This window comes from Podarcis pityusensis (genome assembly GCF_964106645.2).
Source record: "Podarcis pityusensis genome assembly, chromosome: 5".
NCBI classification, from domain to species: Eukaryota; Metazoa; Chordata; class Lepidosauria; order Squamata; family Lacertidae; genus Podarcis; species Podarcis pityusensis.
In genome coordinates this window covers 91,004,583-91,021,907 of record NC_138032.1, presented here as the reverse complement: position 1 = coordinate 91,021,907, position 17,325 = coordinate 91,004,583, and the positions used below count along the sequence as shown (strand labels likewise).

General features: G+C 43.9%; 1 protein-coding gene across 2 annotated transcripts in view; it reads right to left on the bottom strand.

Moving 5' to 3' along the window:
• Positions 1–11,718, bottom strand: part of NELFA (negative elongation factor complex member A) — a 29,488-nt gene extending 17,770 nt beyond the window's left edge. For both annotated transcript variants that reach the window (XR_013986400.1, XM_081005573.1), the window contains exons 1-2: positions 11,374–11,718; positions 1,156–1,327 (exon numbers count right to left, since the gene is read on the bottom strand). Coding sequence is in view for 1 of the 2 variants with exons in the window: in XM_081005573.1 (XP_080861699.1) it covers positions 1,156–1,327; positions 11,374–11,628 (427 nt within the window). In the remaining variant the exon portion in view is untranslated. The remainder of the gene's footprint in view (positions 1–1,155; positions 1,328–11,373) is intronic.
• Positions 11,719–17,325: the final 5,607 nt, after the last annotated feature.

Here is a 17,325-nt window from a genome sequence, read left to right as displayed (position 1 = left end):
AATACAACTTAAAAACAAGATTAAAATACAACATTAAAATATTAAAATGCAGCCTCATCACAGGAGGAGAAAGGAAAAAGGAAAAAGAAAAAAGAAAGAGGGGGAGGGAATCAAATTGGCTCCAAGCCAAAGGCCAGGCGGAAAGAAATCAGATCCTGCAGGGCCCTGGTCTCATGAGGCAGAGCGTTCCACCAGGCTGGAGCCAGTTTTGAAAAGGCCCTGGCTCTGGTTGAAGCTAATCTAACTTCCTTAGGGCCCGGGACCTCTAGGGCGTTGCTATTTATGGACCTTGAGGCTCTCCGTGGGGCATACCGGGAGAGGCGGTCCCATAGGTATGAGGGTCCTAGGCCGTGAAGGGCTTTAAAGGTCAAAACCAGCACCTTAAATTTGACCCTTAAATATTAGCACCATCTCACATCCCTTGGGCTTTACCCGTCAGACATATCTTGAGGCATAACTGAGCCAGCAGAACATGAGACCCTTAATCTCAGGGTTGTGGGTTCGAACCCCACGTTGGGTGAAATATTCCTGCATTGCAGGGGGTTGGACTAGATCAGGGGTCGGCAAGGTTTACCTCGCCTGGGCCAGTTCACTCCGGCGGAGATCCTTCTGTGGCCGGATTGCGCGTGCGTGTGCGTGTGCGTGAGCGTACGCGTCCGCAATTTCCGATGTCTGCATCTGCGCAGATGCAATTTACGGCGTCTGCGCAGACGCGATTTCCAGCGCCGCAGAAGAAAGTCCCCACGCCACACCGTGCCGGTTTAGCGCAGCACGCAGCGACTCAGCAAGCAGGTGACTCAGTTCAGGGGCGGCTTGTGGGCCAGTTAAACAACTCCCGTGGGCTGCTTCTGGCCCATGGGCCTTAGGTTGCCTACTCCTGGACTAGATGATACTCATGGTCCCTTCCAACTCTGCAATCATGCTCTGCCCCTCGGGTGGGTGACATTTTCTGTCAAATGCTCCCTTTGAACTCCCCTAAGGTTCCACCTCCAAAAATCTTTCCTCTGAGCCTCAGACCCAGAACACCTGGCAATCCTACTCCTACAGCCTGAGAAACACAGGATTAATCTATTAATCTAAACATAGCCCAATCCACAATTTACCAAGCAAACGCAATACAACAATTTCACAGGAATTTACATGAAATTTACCTACCTTTTTCTCGCAGTTCTCCTAAAATATCCTGAACATTGGGATTCTGCTCTTCCAGATCAAGGTTCAGGGAACCTATATCGGGAAATGATTTCAAGATATCGGCCACCATTAAGACCCAGGGGTCCGGATCCAAGGTCGCAAGCTGGATGATTTCTGTCAGCGCATTTTTCATCTAACAAAAATGAAGAGAGAAGGCAAATCAAGAGTGGAATGTTCAAAGCACATTAAGAGCTGCTTTCTCAAAACTTTACTGAATAGACCAAACCTGTAGCTCACATTCGCTGGGGTAAAAGATGTAGAGTAAGGAGTAGGGAATACAGAGGCAAATTTGCCCATCCCTACATCTGTACACTGACCACTGAAGGAAAATGGGTGGCAGCACTTCTACAGCCCTCTGTCCAAGGCAGATGCCCTTCCTTACAGCGAGGCTGCCCCCCAAATGTGCCTGTTTAAAATTTAGTACGAGTAAACTGTGAAACTTTAAACAGTATTTGTCACAAATGGCAAAGGCACAGGTGCTCTCTGGTCATCTCACCCACAATTTCTCTCCCTGTGAAGAAGGACACTTCCTCACAAGTAAGAGAGTCTCAAAGAGTCTAGGAATGCCCACGCTGCTGCCCCAAATGCAGTGGCAAAATTTTTCTATAGCAGGTCTCAGAAGCAGGCATGAGTGCACAGGGGGAGGTCTCAGATAGCAAAACGTTTTGAGCCAGCCCCAGCCACACCCTGATATCACTTAAATAGCAATGAGGTCTTCTATTTTTTTCTGAACAACAGAGGTTAAATAATACTTTGTTGCACAGTGAGGAACGATTTTCCTCTACTTAAACAGAATACAAACCATTTAAACTAAATGTTACTCCAACACGGTCCATTTTATAAAAAATAAAAAAAACACGGTCCATTATACAGTCATACCTCGGGTTAAAGTAGCTTCGGGTTGAGCGTTTTCAGGTTGTATTCCGTAGGCGACCCAGAAGTAACAGAACGGGTTACTTCTGGGTTCTGCCGCTCGCGCATGCACAGACGCTCAAAATGACGTCACGTGCATGCGCAGAAGCGGTGAATCGTGACCCGCGCATGCGCAGACACCGGTTGCATTCTGCTCAGGATGCGAACGGGGCTCCAGAACGGATTCCGTTCGCATCCAGAGGTACCACTGTACAGCGATACCTAGGGTTAAGTACTTAATTCATTCCGGAGGTCCGTTCTTAACCTGAAACTGTTCTTAACCTGAAGCACCACTTTAGCTAATGGGGCCTCCCGCTGCAGCACGATTTCTGTTCTCATCCTGAAGCAAAGTTCTTAACCCGAGGTACTATTTCTGGGTTAGCGGAGTCTGTAACCTGAAGCGTATGTAACCTGAGGTACCACTGTATAGGGTACTGCGATGACAGATATTTGTGGGTTTTTTTTTAATGATATTTATTAAAATTTCAAAAACAAAAAATTACATAATTAAAGAAAAAAGATACAAGGAAAAATATATAAAAAAGAGAGAAAAACATACAAAATACAAAGTACAGAAAAAATGTAAGAAAGAAAGACTTAAAAACAAATTAATCCTTCCGTATCTTACATTTCATTTCCTTGCTTCTCTGACCTCCTCTCACCTCCCTTTTTTGTATTCCAGTTCAATTGGTTAATTCAGCAATTCCTTTCCCTCTTTGTTTATATCTTAGTCCTTTAACTTAATATTTTATAACTTTAGATTCTCACCAGTAACCCCATTTTTACATACACCTTTATGACATTGCTACTAGAACCACTTAATTTCATTCTAGCATCATCTAACATTCATTAATTTTACAATATTTCTGTAAATAGTCTTTAAATTTCTTCCAATCTTCTTCCACCGACTCTTCTCCCTGGTCTCGGATTCTGCCAGTCATTTCCGCCAATTCCATGTAGTCCATCACCTTCATCTGCCATTCTTCCAGAGTGGGTAGATCTTGTGTCTTCCAATACTTTGCAATAAGTATTCTTGCTGCTGTTGTGGCATACATAAAGAAAGTTCTATCCTTCTTTAACACCAATTGGCCGACTATGCCCAGGAGAAAGGCCTCTGGTTTCTTCAAGAAGGTATATTTAAATACCTTTTTCAATTCATTATAGATCATCTCCCAGAAAGCCTTAATCCTTGGGCACGTCCACCAAAGGTGAAAGAATGTACCTTCTGTTTCTTTACATTTCCAACATTTATTATCGGGCAAATGATAGATTTTTGCAAGCTTGACTGGTGTCATGTACCACCTGTATATCATTTTCATAATATTCTCTCTTAAGGCATTGCATGCCGTAAACTTCATACCTGTGGTCCATATCTGTTCCCAGTCAGCCATCATTATGTTATGTCCAACGTCTTGTGCCCATTTAATCATAACAGATTTCACCGTTTCATCCTGAGTATTCCATTTCAACAGCAAGTTATACATCTTTGATAAAGTCTTAGTTTTGGGTTCTAACAGTTCTGTTTCTAATTTTGATTTTTCCACCCGGAAGCCAATTTTCTTGTCGGAATTATATGCCTCCATTATCTGATAATAATGAAACCAATCTCGCACTTTGTTTTTTAGTTTCTCAAAACTCTGCAGTTTCAATCTGTCTCCCTCTTGTTCCAGAATTTCCCAATATTTCGGCCATTTGGCCTCCATATTGAGCTTTTTCAGTGCTTTCGCTTCCATCGGTGACAACCACCTTGGGGTTTTATTTTCCAATAAATCCTTATATCTTATCCAGACATTAAACAATGCTTTCCTGACAATATGATTCTTAAATGCTTTATGTGCTTTGACTTTGTCATACCACAAATATGCATGCCATCCAAATACATTATTGAAACCTTCTAAGTCCAAAATGTCTGTGTTTTCAAGAAGCAGCCATTCTTTCAGCCAGCAAAAAGCTGCTGATTCATAATAGAGTTTAAGGTCTGGCAGGGCAAATCCACCTCTTTCCTTTGCATCCGTTAATATTTTGAATTTTATTCTGGGCTTCTTGCCCTGCCAGACAAATCTAGAAATATCTCTCTGCCACTTCTTGAAACAGTCCATTTTGTCCAAAACTTGCAATGTTTGAAACAAAAACAACATTCTAGGCAATACATTCATTTTTATCGCAGCAATACGGCCTAACAGTGAAAGCTTCAGGTTTGACCAAATTTCTAAATCTTTTTTCACTTCAGCCCAACATTTTTCATAATTGTCTTTAAATAGATTCCCATTTTTAGCTGTCATGTTAATCCCCAGGTATTTCACTTTCTGCAATGACAGATATTTGAAAGACACATTAAAAAAAAAAAAGCTACGGATTTGCTTTTTAAAAGTCAGAGCAGGAAGAATCACAATTATTACAACATAGCTCCAATTTAGAACAAAAACAAGCTTGATTAGAAAAATGAAATATATGATAAAATCCTGTTAAGGACAAACAATTTAAAGCAATCATACAGTATAAGCTGAAAAATTGGGAGATGTGTTAATGAAAAGTTACATAAATATTCTTAAACTGTGGATAGTATTAACAAATGCATTGTTATCAAGTCCAAGGAGAGTCACATGGTTGTAGAGAAGATCTATGATGCCATACTTAAGATTACTATATTCAGCTTTTGACACAAAGAAGTATGACCAGTATTGGAAAAGTTCAGAAGCTTTACACAAATGAAAAATAGACTTTGAAGCAAAATGGAGTGCTAAGGGAGTTAGGTGATCTATATAAAATGAAAGCATTACAGAGAAGAAACAATTCTCCCTCTCTTCTGAGGATAGGGCAAGGAACAGTGTATAAATTAGATCAATATAAGGTGACTAGGGATACCTGTGAACCTTTCTTTGCAGATAGATGCCTGCTCATCTAACCTTAACAGACTATGCAGCAGGCAACCTGTTCCAGACTAAGGCACTGGATCTGATGATCCACTGGATTCTACGCACACATTTTCTAAGAATGGGGAATCCTTAGGTTCAAGTTCCTGCTCAAAAAAGCTCAGCAGGTGGCAATACAGTTTCAGCTTGAGGGATTGTTTTGAGATTCAGCAATAAAAAATGTTGGGAATTAGAATTAGGACCTTTCTTGCATATTTTGGTATTACACATGTGGCATATGTTGGGAGCATTACTGGAGATGTCAAAGTGCAGGTGCCAAGTTGTCACATGTCAAGCTGTAGGACAGAGACCAGTTTTACTGAATCCAGAAAGTTCCTAAGTGCATTGAAATGAAATGAAATTTATTACGGTCCCAGACCAGATTCACATACCGTTTCCTATGTGCATTTACTCCAAAGAGAGGCCCAGTTGTTTCAGTGGTTCATGCACACGTATTTGAAAGTAAGTGCATGGGCGACTTCCGGGGTGGCGCCATCGGTAATGGCGGATTCCCTCTGATCCGGAGGGACTGGCTCCACGGAAAACGGGTCTTTCCCACTACGGCGAAGCGGGGACCCTTTGAAAAATCACAGGCGGATGAAGCCTGTGACCATGGGACTCAGCGGGCACCTTTCGCGCCCCCCCCAACTTGTAAAGGAACCCAGTTACGGGCTCCGGAACGAAGAGGGGCTAGTGGCGCGGTGCTGAGAGTCAACTGCTTCTTACGTGGAGCGAAGCCGCACAGCCGTTGCCGGAGAGCGCTGCCTTTTTCCTGGGACAATTTGGCTACTAAAACAACTACCCGTGAGTAGCTTAATTTCGGACAATTGGACTTTAAACAACGACTTGTGAGTAGAAAGGAAAATTGGACTAAGAAATTCTTTTTAATTTGGCACTGAAACGGGAAGGTCTAAACAGGAAGTCAGCCTTCCGTTTCTTGTAGATAGATTAAAGCAAAGACATGGCAAACTAGAGTTCAGAAAATCGTTTGTAAAGGATTAACTTTCATCATCTAAAATTGTTGAACCCCCTTCGGAAGCAGGAGAAGAGGGGGGATTTTTTCCAGACTGTTTAAACCTGCAGAAGAGAGTGTAAGAAAAGTAATTTCCCACCGTCTTGAACCTGGGAGCAGGGTGTCAGGACTGACATTTTTGGGAAGTTCATTGACTATAGACTAACGTCTTTGACAGACAGTTAAAAGAAGAGCAACATAGTGGTTCCATTGTTCTCCTTCGCATTTTAAAGGAACAAATATTGACAAAATATCTGAAAAAGGAAACTTTGTTGTTAGATCTGCTTTTAAAAGAAAAAGAAAAAAGAAAAGAGATGGATACAAATAGAAGTTATTCCCCTAGAGGGAGCCTGTGAAACTGTTACTAAATCCAAATCGGGGAGCTCTGCAGCTGCAACAGATTAAGATCGTGGGAACAGACTTCTGACCTTGTATAACAATGTATTCAGAAGCTCTGTTGCGTGCTTTCTGTAAAACAAGTGCCTTATTGGAACAGTTACATGAGAAGACGGACTTGATGACTGTTGCGATCAGAAATTTTGGACAGGTAGTGGGTAACTATTTAGAACCCACCCAGGAATCAACCCAGGAGTGTGCTCTGACAGATCAGATGAGGGAGGAGGATGTTGCTGGACCTCGGGTGGCAGAGATGGAGGGAGCTGTGGCCCAGCAGGAACATGAGTTGTTGGATCTGACAAATGAACTTGGAAAAAGCCAGATTTGGAGAGATAGAGTTTTGTTTGGTTTGGAAATGGGGGGTTGGATAGACCCCCCTATGCAGGGATGTTTTGACTCTTCAAGTCTGGCAATGGGCCGTGAGATGTTTGGGGTTGTGGAGGTTCTTAACACTGGAGGGACTTTGAAACATGTTTTTAAATACCACATGGAGTTTAGTGTGGACTATGGAAAAGGGGCTGATTTGTCAAGAAGGGACAAAAATACTGTCAAGTTGGAGTTTCCACGAGTGAAAGGAGCAGGAGACAAAGTAAAGTACAGGTATAAATATGAAGAAGATCTGCGGAAGGGACATGGAAGAGACTTAAGGGCCTCGGACATAAGATTACCAGGTTAATGAGCTAGATGGATGGGATAGAAAGGACTGACAAAACCCGGGACCAGGAGGAAGAGACGTTGGATGAAGATTGGAAGAAAGTTTTAAAAAATTTTATTAGGATTGTTTTATAAAATTGATGAATGTTAGAAAGATGTTGGAACGGAATTATTTGGCTTTAGCAGAAACGTTAAAAGAATTACCGTATTTTTCGCTCCATAAGACGCACCTTTTCCCTCCTAAAAAGTATGGGGAAATGTGTGTGCGTCTTATGGAGTGAATGCAGGGGGGGAGGCAGGCAGGAAAACCCACCAGAGCTGCACACAAGCTCCATGCAGCTCTTGCGGGCTTTTCCCCAGGAGGGAGAAGGGACTGACGCGGCCAGTCAGTCCCTTCTACCTCCTCGTAGAAAAGCCCGCAGGAGCCACACGCTCCTTAAAGGGTGCGTGGCTCCTGTGGGCTTTTGCGGGAGGTGGGGGTATTGCCATAGCCGCGTGCAACCCCTCCGGCCGGGAGAGGCAGCACGCGGCTTTGGCTTCTTTAGCCGCGTGCAGCCTCTTCCAGCTGGAGAGGTTGCACACGGCTAAAGAGGAAGCCAAGACAGCGAGCAGGATCCATCCCGCTTGCTGTCTTGCCTTCTCCCATAGCTGCGTGCAGCCCCTCCGGCCGGGAGAGGCTGCGCGTGGCTATGGCAGAAGGCAAGACAGCAAGCGCATGGATCCCGCTCGCTGTCTTGGCTTCTTTGCTCTTTGGGGCTGGGGGGGGGGGCCAGGCTTCCCCCGGCAGCTGCAGAAACTCTGGGAGACGCCTGTCTGCTGCTCTTTGGGACTGGGGGGGGGAAATAAGATTTTTTTTATTGATTTCCCCCTCTAAAAACTAGGTGCGCCTTATGGTCCGGTGTGCCTTATGGAGCGAAAAATACGGTATGTAAGAATGTTATGGTTATGAGAAATTGGTATAAATAAGATCTAAGTTTTAAAGTTTTAGGGTCTTTTATAGTAAGATAAGGTTAAAATAGATTAAGGTAATTTAATGACAGAATACTATGAAAAATGGAAAGGATTTGCTGTGATAATTAACAACTAGAATACAAAAAAGGGAGGAGTGAGGAGGTCGATGAAATAAGGTAATGACAGTTAAGGATTTGGGAATATTGGATTTGTTTTTAAATTTTTGTGGTTTATTTTTGCTTTTTGATTGTGATGTGTTACGTGATTTGTTGTTGTTTTTTGATTTTGATTTTTATCAATTTGTATTGTTTGATTGTGGTTTGTTTTTCTCCTGTTTTTTTTTTGTTTTTGTTTTTCCCCCTTCTTTTTCTCTTTGTTTTTCCTGTAATTTTAAAATTCTTAATAAATATCATTTTTTTAAAAAAAATGAAAGTAAGTGCATGAAACTGCAGCCTTAAAAGTGATGCTGCTTAGACAGAAATCTGCCTTTTGCTTCTGAGACGTAACTGCAGTGCAAAAGACATGCAACTGCAAAACCAAAGGTTTTGGATTCTGCTTCTAGATTGTGGAAAAGCTCTATTTAGTTGCAAATCAGTATGCTTTCACTGCTCTAGCAACTATTTAGTACCATTTAGCATGTTTCCCCAGGTGCATTCATGCACCTGGAAAGGATGCTAGCAATATCTCTAGCTCACAAAAACTGGGATGCTCAAATCAGTTACTACGGCTGCCAGTAACTGCAGTTGACTGAGGCACATCACCACTAGTATTTACTTCCAGCTTTCCTCTGAATGGTTACCTATCTATTTTCTGGACCTATCAATATATCTGATAGTTTGTTTTCCCCATGGAAACAATCACCAATGCCCTAACAGCAGAAATGGTAATGCATATCCATACTAGTAGAGCAATGCTTCAAAATGATCTTGCATAAACCTAAAAGTACAATACTACGTAGAGTAAGAATGCTGGAACCCACTGAAACAAACCATTAGGTTTGGAAGTTCACATAATCCTGGGATGTGGCTCATAAGCCATTTGGAAATCACACCCTGTAGCACTAGACCTTACTTCCCAGTTACGACCAGCAAATCAATACTAGCTAAAAATGGGAATTCCTCTCTAAAGCAGTCATAAAGACTTTAATAAATATTACACTCCCAAGCCAGTATTAAATAAATGTACTGCCAGATCCCATGCCTACAAACAATAGCAGTTTTCTAGTGGGCCTTTGCAAATTTAAAGATGCCTGTGTTGCCATACATAAATTAGTCATAACATTGCACTATGTGATTTATGTGCTTTTATTCTTTAGTTTCAATAAACCAAGGTTTCTTTTTCCAAAATTTGGTTTGTTGCACACACGCACACTTCAGAAAAGTGCCTACTGCTTTCAGCAAAAGGGTGTGCTCCTCTCTGGAAGGGAGACGTTTGGAGGGTTGAGTGAGAAGCAGATGCTCATGGGATCAATTCAGACATTTGTATGGAGTCTTTCCCTGAAGCTGTATGAAAAGTACCGTATTTTTCGCTCTGTAAGATGCAGCAGACCATAAGACGCACTTAGTTTTTGGAAGAGAAAAACAAGAAAAAAGATATTCTGAATCCCATAAGCCAGGACAGCAAGCGGGATCGCTGCGCAGCAATCCTGCTGGCAGTCCTGGCTTCTGACTTAGCCGTGCGCAGCCTCTCCCGGACAAGTGGAGCCTTCATCCCCTGCCCGGGAGAGGCTGCGCGCGGCTAAGGCTCCCCCAAGAGCCGCGCTCCCTTTAAAGAGCCACACACACGCTCCACGCGGCTCTTTAAAGGGAGTGCTGAGCAGAGCCTCCCGCCTGCATTCGCTCCATAAGACGCACAAACATTTCCCCTTGCTTTTTAGGAGGGGAAAAGTGTGTCTTATAGAGCGAAAAATACGGTAAACCAACGCCTTTCTGTGGTCTTAAGCAGAACAGCCCAAGTAAAGCACTAGCACTCAGCTCCACTGCATGCATAAACCAAGTCTGGGATGAAGTTGGGAAGGGATCTTGCTTCAAACTCTTGCAAGAGATGGGCTGGGCCAGACTGAACGTACATCGGTGATGTGATATGGCAGAAGCAGGCAGTGATTTCTGTTGAATCACCTAGTGCCTACTGGCTACTAATATTCCCCCCCCCCCAAAGAATTAAGCACATCTCCATCCGATTTCCCCTCCCCCAAAAGCACTTGTAAAAAATTCGGAAACAAGAGTGCATTCTCTCAGGGTATCGTCCAGAGTTTAATATTTTGCCTTATCTGATTAAAAGGTCACAACTTATGGAGCCTTGCTTTGGAAAAGGGGGTAAAAAAACCCAGCCAGGTGGACCTCAGGAATATTGTGAGTATTTGTGTGTTTGTGGGTGTGTATAAATAAGAGATCGGTCAATGAGGAATTGCAACCCACCCCTGTGAACAAGGAAAACCCATATTGCAGGTTTGCTGCAATGGACCTTGGGAATAGTTTTGAGTATTTGTGTGTGTTTTTGTGTATGTGTATAAATAAAAAATCACTCTATGAGGAAGTGCAGCCCACCCCTTCGAAAGTGCACCTCAAAGTAAGCAAAGGACCTCGCGAAAAGTTTGAGTATTTGTGTGTTTGGGTGTCTATATATCAATGTGTGTGTTTGTGTGTGTAAATAAATAAAAGATCACTCAATTAGGAACTGCAGCCCAGCCCTTTGAAAGTGCACCTTTGGGTAAGCAAAGGACCTCGCAAAAAGTTTGAGCATTTGTGTGTTTGGTTGTGTATATATATATATATGTGTGTGTGTGTGTGTGTGTGTAAATAAATAAAAGATCACTCAGTTAGGAAGTGCAGCCCACCCCTTCGAAAGTGAACCTTAGGGTGAGCAAAGGACCTAGGGAAAAGTGTGTGTGTGTGTGTGTGTGTGTGTGTAAATAAAAGATCACTCAATTAGGAAGTGCAGCCCACCCGGGTGAAGGAGGAAAACCCACCTCGCAGGTCTGGCTGCAACGGACCTATATGTGTCTATATGTGTGTCTCTATGGGTGTGTGTCTTGTTGTCGTTGGCCCCCGTCTGCCTCGGCGGGAGACGATGCAGGACTGTCACCTTTTCCCTACGGCGCGTGTGTGCGGCGATGGGATGTGCCTCCCCCCGAGCCCCCTGTCCCACCCCTGGGGCGGAGAAGGGGACCCCCCTTCCCCAATGGGCCTCGGGGGGCAGGAGGAAGCGGCGCCCACCCGGGGGGGGGGCCGAAGCGACGACTGAGGGGCGCCGGGGCCCGTCCCGGGGGGGGGGTGTCCAGGCTTCCCTCATGGCTGTTTGGGGGGTGGGCGGCCTCCTCGGGGGTCTCTCCCTTCGCCTCACCTCGTCCACCGCGCGGCGGGGCAGGTGCAGCATCCCCAGCAGGAGCTTGAGCTTGACGGGCGACGAGAGGCCGTGGAAGCAGAGGCGGATGTTGTCCACCACCGAGGCCGTGAGCAGCGAGGCGATGCTGGGCGGCGCCCACAGCTCGTCCGCCGAGCCCAGCTTGTTGTGCAGCCACAGGCCGGTGTCGCTCTCCCGCATCGACGCCATCTTGGAGCGGGGGGGGGGAGGGGAGACGAGGCGCGCGGCGGGCATTTTATGAAGACACCTAAAAAAAAAAAAAAAATGGAGGGAAGGAAGGAAGGAGTACGGCCGCAAGGCCCCGCGGCCCCTTTTCCCGCCTCTCTCCGTCCGTAACGCAAAATGGCGCCGCCCACGCGCCGGGGAGAAAAAGCTGACGAGGGCTTAAGAGCCGGGCGGCGCAAGGTCGCCGTGCAAAATGGCGGCGCCCGCGTCAAGAGCGAGCGAGCTTCCTTCCGGGCAGCAAAATGGAGCTTTTTCCGTACGGGAAGATGGTGCCTCCTAGGCAGGATGGGCTTATGCGGAGGTCGAAGAGCGGCTGTTTCTTTTTATATACTGTATATAATCACACACACACATATTTATGATACGTAAAATGAACCGTGGAAATAGAAGAAAGGAAGTCATTGATATTTTAAGGATGTAAAAATGAGTACTTTAAATTGTAAAACAAAATTTAATTTATAAAAATTATATATATATATATATATATATATATATATTTATAATATGTTCTGTTTTACAATTTAAAGTGCTCATTTTACATCCTTAAAATATCAATGACTTTCTTCTATTTCCATGGTTCATTTTACATATCATAAACCCCTGCATATTTTACAGAAACTATACCATTCAGGCGTATTGCATCCATCAAAACGTATTTACACTTGCATTTATCTTAATGCTGCCTGTGTTTTCGGCTGTACCCAATTATTTCCCATAAATTCAATAAACGTTTTCCAATCTTCTCTAAACGTATGTTCTTCTTGTTCTCTGAGTCTATATGTTAAGTCTGCGAGTTGTGCATCTTTTGTCAACTTAAGTTGCCATTCTTGTTTAGTTGGGACCTTGCTCATTTCCCATTTTGAGGCTAACGAAACACGAGCCGCTGTAGTAGCATACATAAGTCACCTTTTTTGACACCTGGGAATTTCGGTCTGAATTATTCCCAACAGAAAGGACTCTGGGTTTGGGGGGGGGGGAAATACTTTTAAACATTTTTTTCAATTCATTATGGATCATTTCCCAATTCTCTCTTGCCCTTCTACTGAAGAGCGGCTGTTTCCACGGGACGGAGCAACCGTTTTTCACTTTGCTGCTTCAGAAATCTTTTGATAGGTAATGCCCTCAGTGGCTCTTCCATTTACCAATATGTCAAATACAGCAGTGCTGTTGTTATCAGTGCTGTTTTTTCTACAGAAAAAAGGTCTGGTACTCATCATGAAATTATTACAGTGAGTGCCACACTTTTAACACCTGGGGGGGAAAGGTGCTGGTATGGCATGTCCCCTGAGTACCCCCAGAAAAAAGCACTGATAATTATATTTATGTATGTATTATATTTATGTACTGAAGTTCTCACCCTGGGCCAGCAGGGGGGGATAACTGTAGATAGTTTTCACTCAGGTCCACATATGCAAATAACGGATTGAAAGTGACGTTCAGTGATTGGATAGTTACAGAAAATGGTTACTGTTGCGTTCTGGCCTGTGAATAAACAAGAGCTGTTTGAAGAATCGCTGTGTCGTCTGATATGGTCACTCACAACTTAACAGGTACTCTGAAGCATGGTTGCTTCCAGATGTAGAGGCAGAGCATAGCCATCACAGCTAGTAAACGTTGATAGAGAACTTCGTGGAGGAGAGGGCTAATTCTTTTTTAAAGCCATTCAGGTTGGTAGCCAGGTTGCAAAGTTCAGGCCCTAAGAGGCCATGGCAAACTTGTTTTTAAAGCAGTATTAGTAAAAATAAAAAAGAAGTAAATTTATTTACTAAGCAACAGTATTAATAAAATAATACAGGACGTAATGCATCCGTAATATAAAATTTCATAATATAGAAAAGGCTTTGCGAAGTTCCTGGGCATTAAAACACAGTTTCCCTTGTGCATCTCGGACAGCTCCGATTGTAATATTTTCATAGAATCATAGAGTTGGAAGAGACCACAAGGGCCATCGAGTCCAACCCCCTGCCAAGCAGGAAACACCATCAGAGCACTCCTGACATATGGTTGTCAAGCCTCTGCTTCAAGACCTCCAAAGAAGGAGACTCCGCCACACTCCTTGGCAGCAAATTCCACTGTCGAACTGCTCTTACTGTCAGGAAGTTCTTCCTAATGTTTAGGTGGAATCTTCTTTCTTGTAGTTTGGATCCATTGCTCCGTGTCCGCTTCTCTGGAGCAGCAGAAAACAACCTTTCTCCCTCCTCTATGTGACATCCTTTTATATATTTGAACATGGCTATCATATCACCCCTTAACCTCCTCTTCTCCAGGCTAAACATGCCCAGCTCCCTTAGCCGTTCCTCATTTTGCCCTTTTAAAATCCAGAGAGAGAAAGCAGAGACACCTACAAACGCAAATCCAGATTGATTTGATATTAAACCTCTGAATCGCCACAAGAATTTACAGGGATTTTATATAACTCCTTTTTGTTGCTTTTTTTTTTTTTTTTTTTTTTTGCAGGCAGTTCACAGAGGGCTACTCTGTGTTACAAAGCTAATAATGTCACTCAAAAGAAACTGAACCATTTGTGCCAGGGAAATGCAAAAAAACAACAACAATCTCTTGGGTCTCTATATAAGCGGCAGACTAACAGATAATGAGTTGTATCTTCCACCTGAGGTTGACCACAAATACAAAGTCTGTCTGCATATGGGACCTTGTAGCAGCCATCTAAGCCTTCAGTGGGCATCACTCAGAAACACAGCTTAATAAAGGCATTTCTTAAGGAAGCTGATGAGGGTTTGGTCCGATAACTAGCTCTAAAATGCTCTGTTCTCAAAAGTGGATTCCAAGGGGGAAATTAGCATTTCTAATTAGTTGAGGTCCCTTCTGGATTCTATCTGCAATAGCCAGTCTCTTGGTTGACACTTACTCAAGGTCAAAACACTTCTGCAAAGGTCAGTTCTGGAAAATAATAACAGCCTAAAACATATTGTCAAGTATGGGAAACAAGGAAGATTAACTGGAGCTTTTAATACAGGATGGCAAATATGACCTGTAGGCATTACTGAAATTTGGTGGAATGACTAATGACTGGAATGTAGGAAATAGGGGGTATAACCTGTTCAAAAGGAACAGACCAAACAGGAATTGGCAAGGAGGAGCATTATACATAAAAGATGTGTATACTTGTGAAGAAATCCATGACCTGGAGCATGGAATGACCTTAACAGACTGGAGAACTAGGCGCAAGCTAACGAAATGAATTTCAACGGGGACAAATGTAAGGTTTTGCACTTAGGCAGGAAGAACCAGGTGCACAAATATAGGATGGGGGACACCTGGCTGTACGAGCTGCGCACGCGAAATGGATTTAGGGGTCTTGGTGGACCACAAGCTTATTATGAGTCAACAGGGGGTGATGATGCAGTAAAAAAGGAGAATGCTATTCTAGGTTGCATCAAGCATAGTGTCCAGATCAAGGAAAGTAATAGTACCGCTCTATTCTGCCTTGGTCAGACCATATTGTGTCCAGATCTGGGTGCCACAATTTAGGAAGGATGTTGACAAGCTGGAAAATGCTCAGAGGAGGATGAGTAAGATGATCAAGGGTCTAGAAACCAAGCCTTATAAGAGTGGTTGAGGGAGCTGGGTATGTTTATCCTGGAAAAGAGGAGACTGGCATAAGAAATGCTTCTGGCCTACCTTATATGGTTCTCCAATGCCTCAGTCAAATAAAAGGTGATTAACGAATTTCACACACTACATACACCATTTACCTACCTCAAGAGAGCTTTCCACTCTCTAAGCCAGTGTGATGTAGTGGTTAAGAGCGGTGGACTCATAATCTGGTGAACAGGGTTCGCTTCCCCGCTCCTCCATATGCAGCTGCTGGGTGACCTTGGGCCGGTCACACTTCTCTGAAGTCTCTCAGCCCCACTCACCTCACAGAGTGTTTGTTGGGGGGGGGGGAGGAAGGGAAAAGGAGATTGTTAGCCGCTTTGAGGCTCCTTAGGGTAGTGATAAAGCGGGATATCAAATCCAAACAACTCTTCTTCTTCTTCTTCTTCTTCTTCTTCTTCTTCTTCTTCTTCTTCTTCTTCATGTCCTGAGGGAACTCTACATTTGGAACAGTGTCACTTGTTTCTGCAACTGTACATTACACCATGTGCATGCCCCCCCCAACTTATATGCGACAGACTTGCGTGCGACTGCACATACGCGCGGTCCTGGGAAATAAATAAAAAATTCAATTCAAACCTGGAATGGCAGGAGAGAATTGGAAAGTCCTGGTAGCTCACGAAGAGACCCTCCCCAAAACCCAAAGAGGACGTCAGTGAGGGCAGAGGAAGCCCCAAAGATACTGGAGGAGCCCTAGGGCTTTGTTTAGGCTGCTCAGCCTCCCTGCCTAGCCGCTAATGTGCAGGGTGGCAGCTGGTCCCAGAGCTTCAATTCTAGTTGTGGATATTTTTGGATACAGTATTTTTTGTCTGGATTGGAGAGAGAACGGCAGAGAGGGTGTTTTGAGGGTGCTCCCTATTTACGTGATTTTCACTTAATGCTCACGTAAGTGGGGGAAAGACTGTACTGTAACCTGCTTTGATTCATTATGGCAAAAGGCTTAAATAAAATTAAGCTTTTTAAAAAAAAAAAACACCACCACACAGACAATTTGATCCATTATTTGACTGGCGCTGTGGGTTAAACCACAGAGCCTAGGACTTGCCAATCAGAAGGTTGGCGGTTCAAATCCCCGCGATGGGGTGAGCTCCCGTTGCTCGGTCCCTGCTCCTGCTAACCTAGCAGTTCGAAAGCACATCAAAGTGCAAGTTTCCCGCTCCGGCGGGAAGGTAAACGGCATTTCCGTGCACTGCTCTGGTTTCGCCATGCTGGCCACATGACCCGGAATCTGTACGCCGGCTCCCTCGGCCAATAAAGTGAGATGAGTGCCGCAACCCCAGAGTCGGTCACGACTGGACCTAATGGTCAGGGGTCCCTTTACCTTTACCTTTATTAGCATAAACTTTCTACCCTTGTAACTCCCCCTGTTTTCTTAAATCTGAGTTCCCAATACATGGGTGCGTCTTATAGATGGAAAAATACGGTATATTTCTGCCTCTGTACATGTATGGGAAGCAACATATACGCTTTGGGGCCAGGATCAGATGGCCAATGTGGAGGCTTCATGAAATCCAGAGGGTTCTCTTACAATTTGTAATGCTTTATTTTATTTTATTTTATTTTTGCAATTGCTGACTCTTTCATCAATCACACCCAGAGGTTGGGGGTGTAATTGTGTAAAAAAAAAGCATTCTGAATATTGGATTTGATTGGTTAAGAGACTGGTGGCAAGAAAAGATAGCTAAACTGAATTTATTCCTCCGTTCCAGTTGTGACTCATTACCTCTTGGATGCTCCATCTCAAAAGCAGCAAACTTAGGGATAAAATCCCTCCCCCTATTTTCTCTTCCATCCTTGGGTGGGGGTGAGGAGGTTCAGCATCTTGCCTGATAAAGAGTTCTGGAGAACTTGGGGGGGGGGATGTTCATGATTCTGCCATATTTTAGATAGTCCTGGTAGAGATATTACAGTACTGCGGCTTTGGGATTAAAACTAAGGCAAGTCTTGGTTGACTTTTCCACTGGGGTGTTGCTTCCCTCTATAAAGTGATACCATTCATAATAAAGCAGCAATACCCAGCCCATTGTTCTTGAAGCCTCTCCTTGAGTAGAGCGCTGTGCAGTGGCGTTGCCATGGTAGATTCTCTCC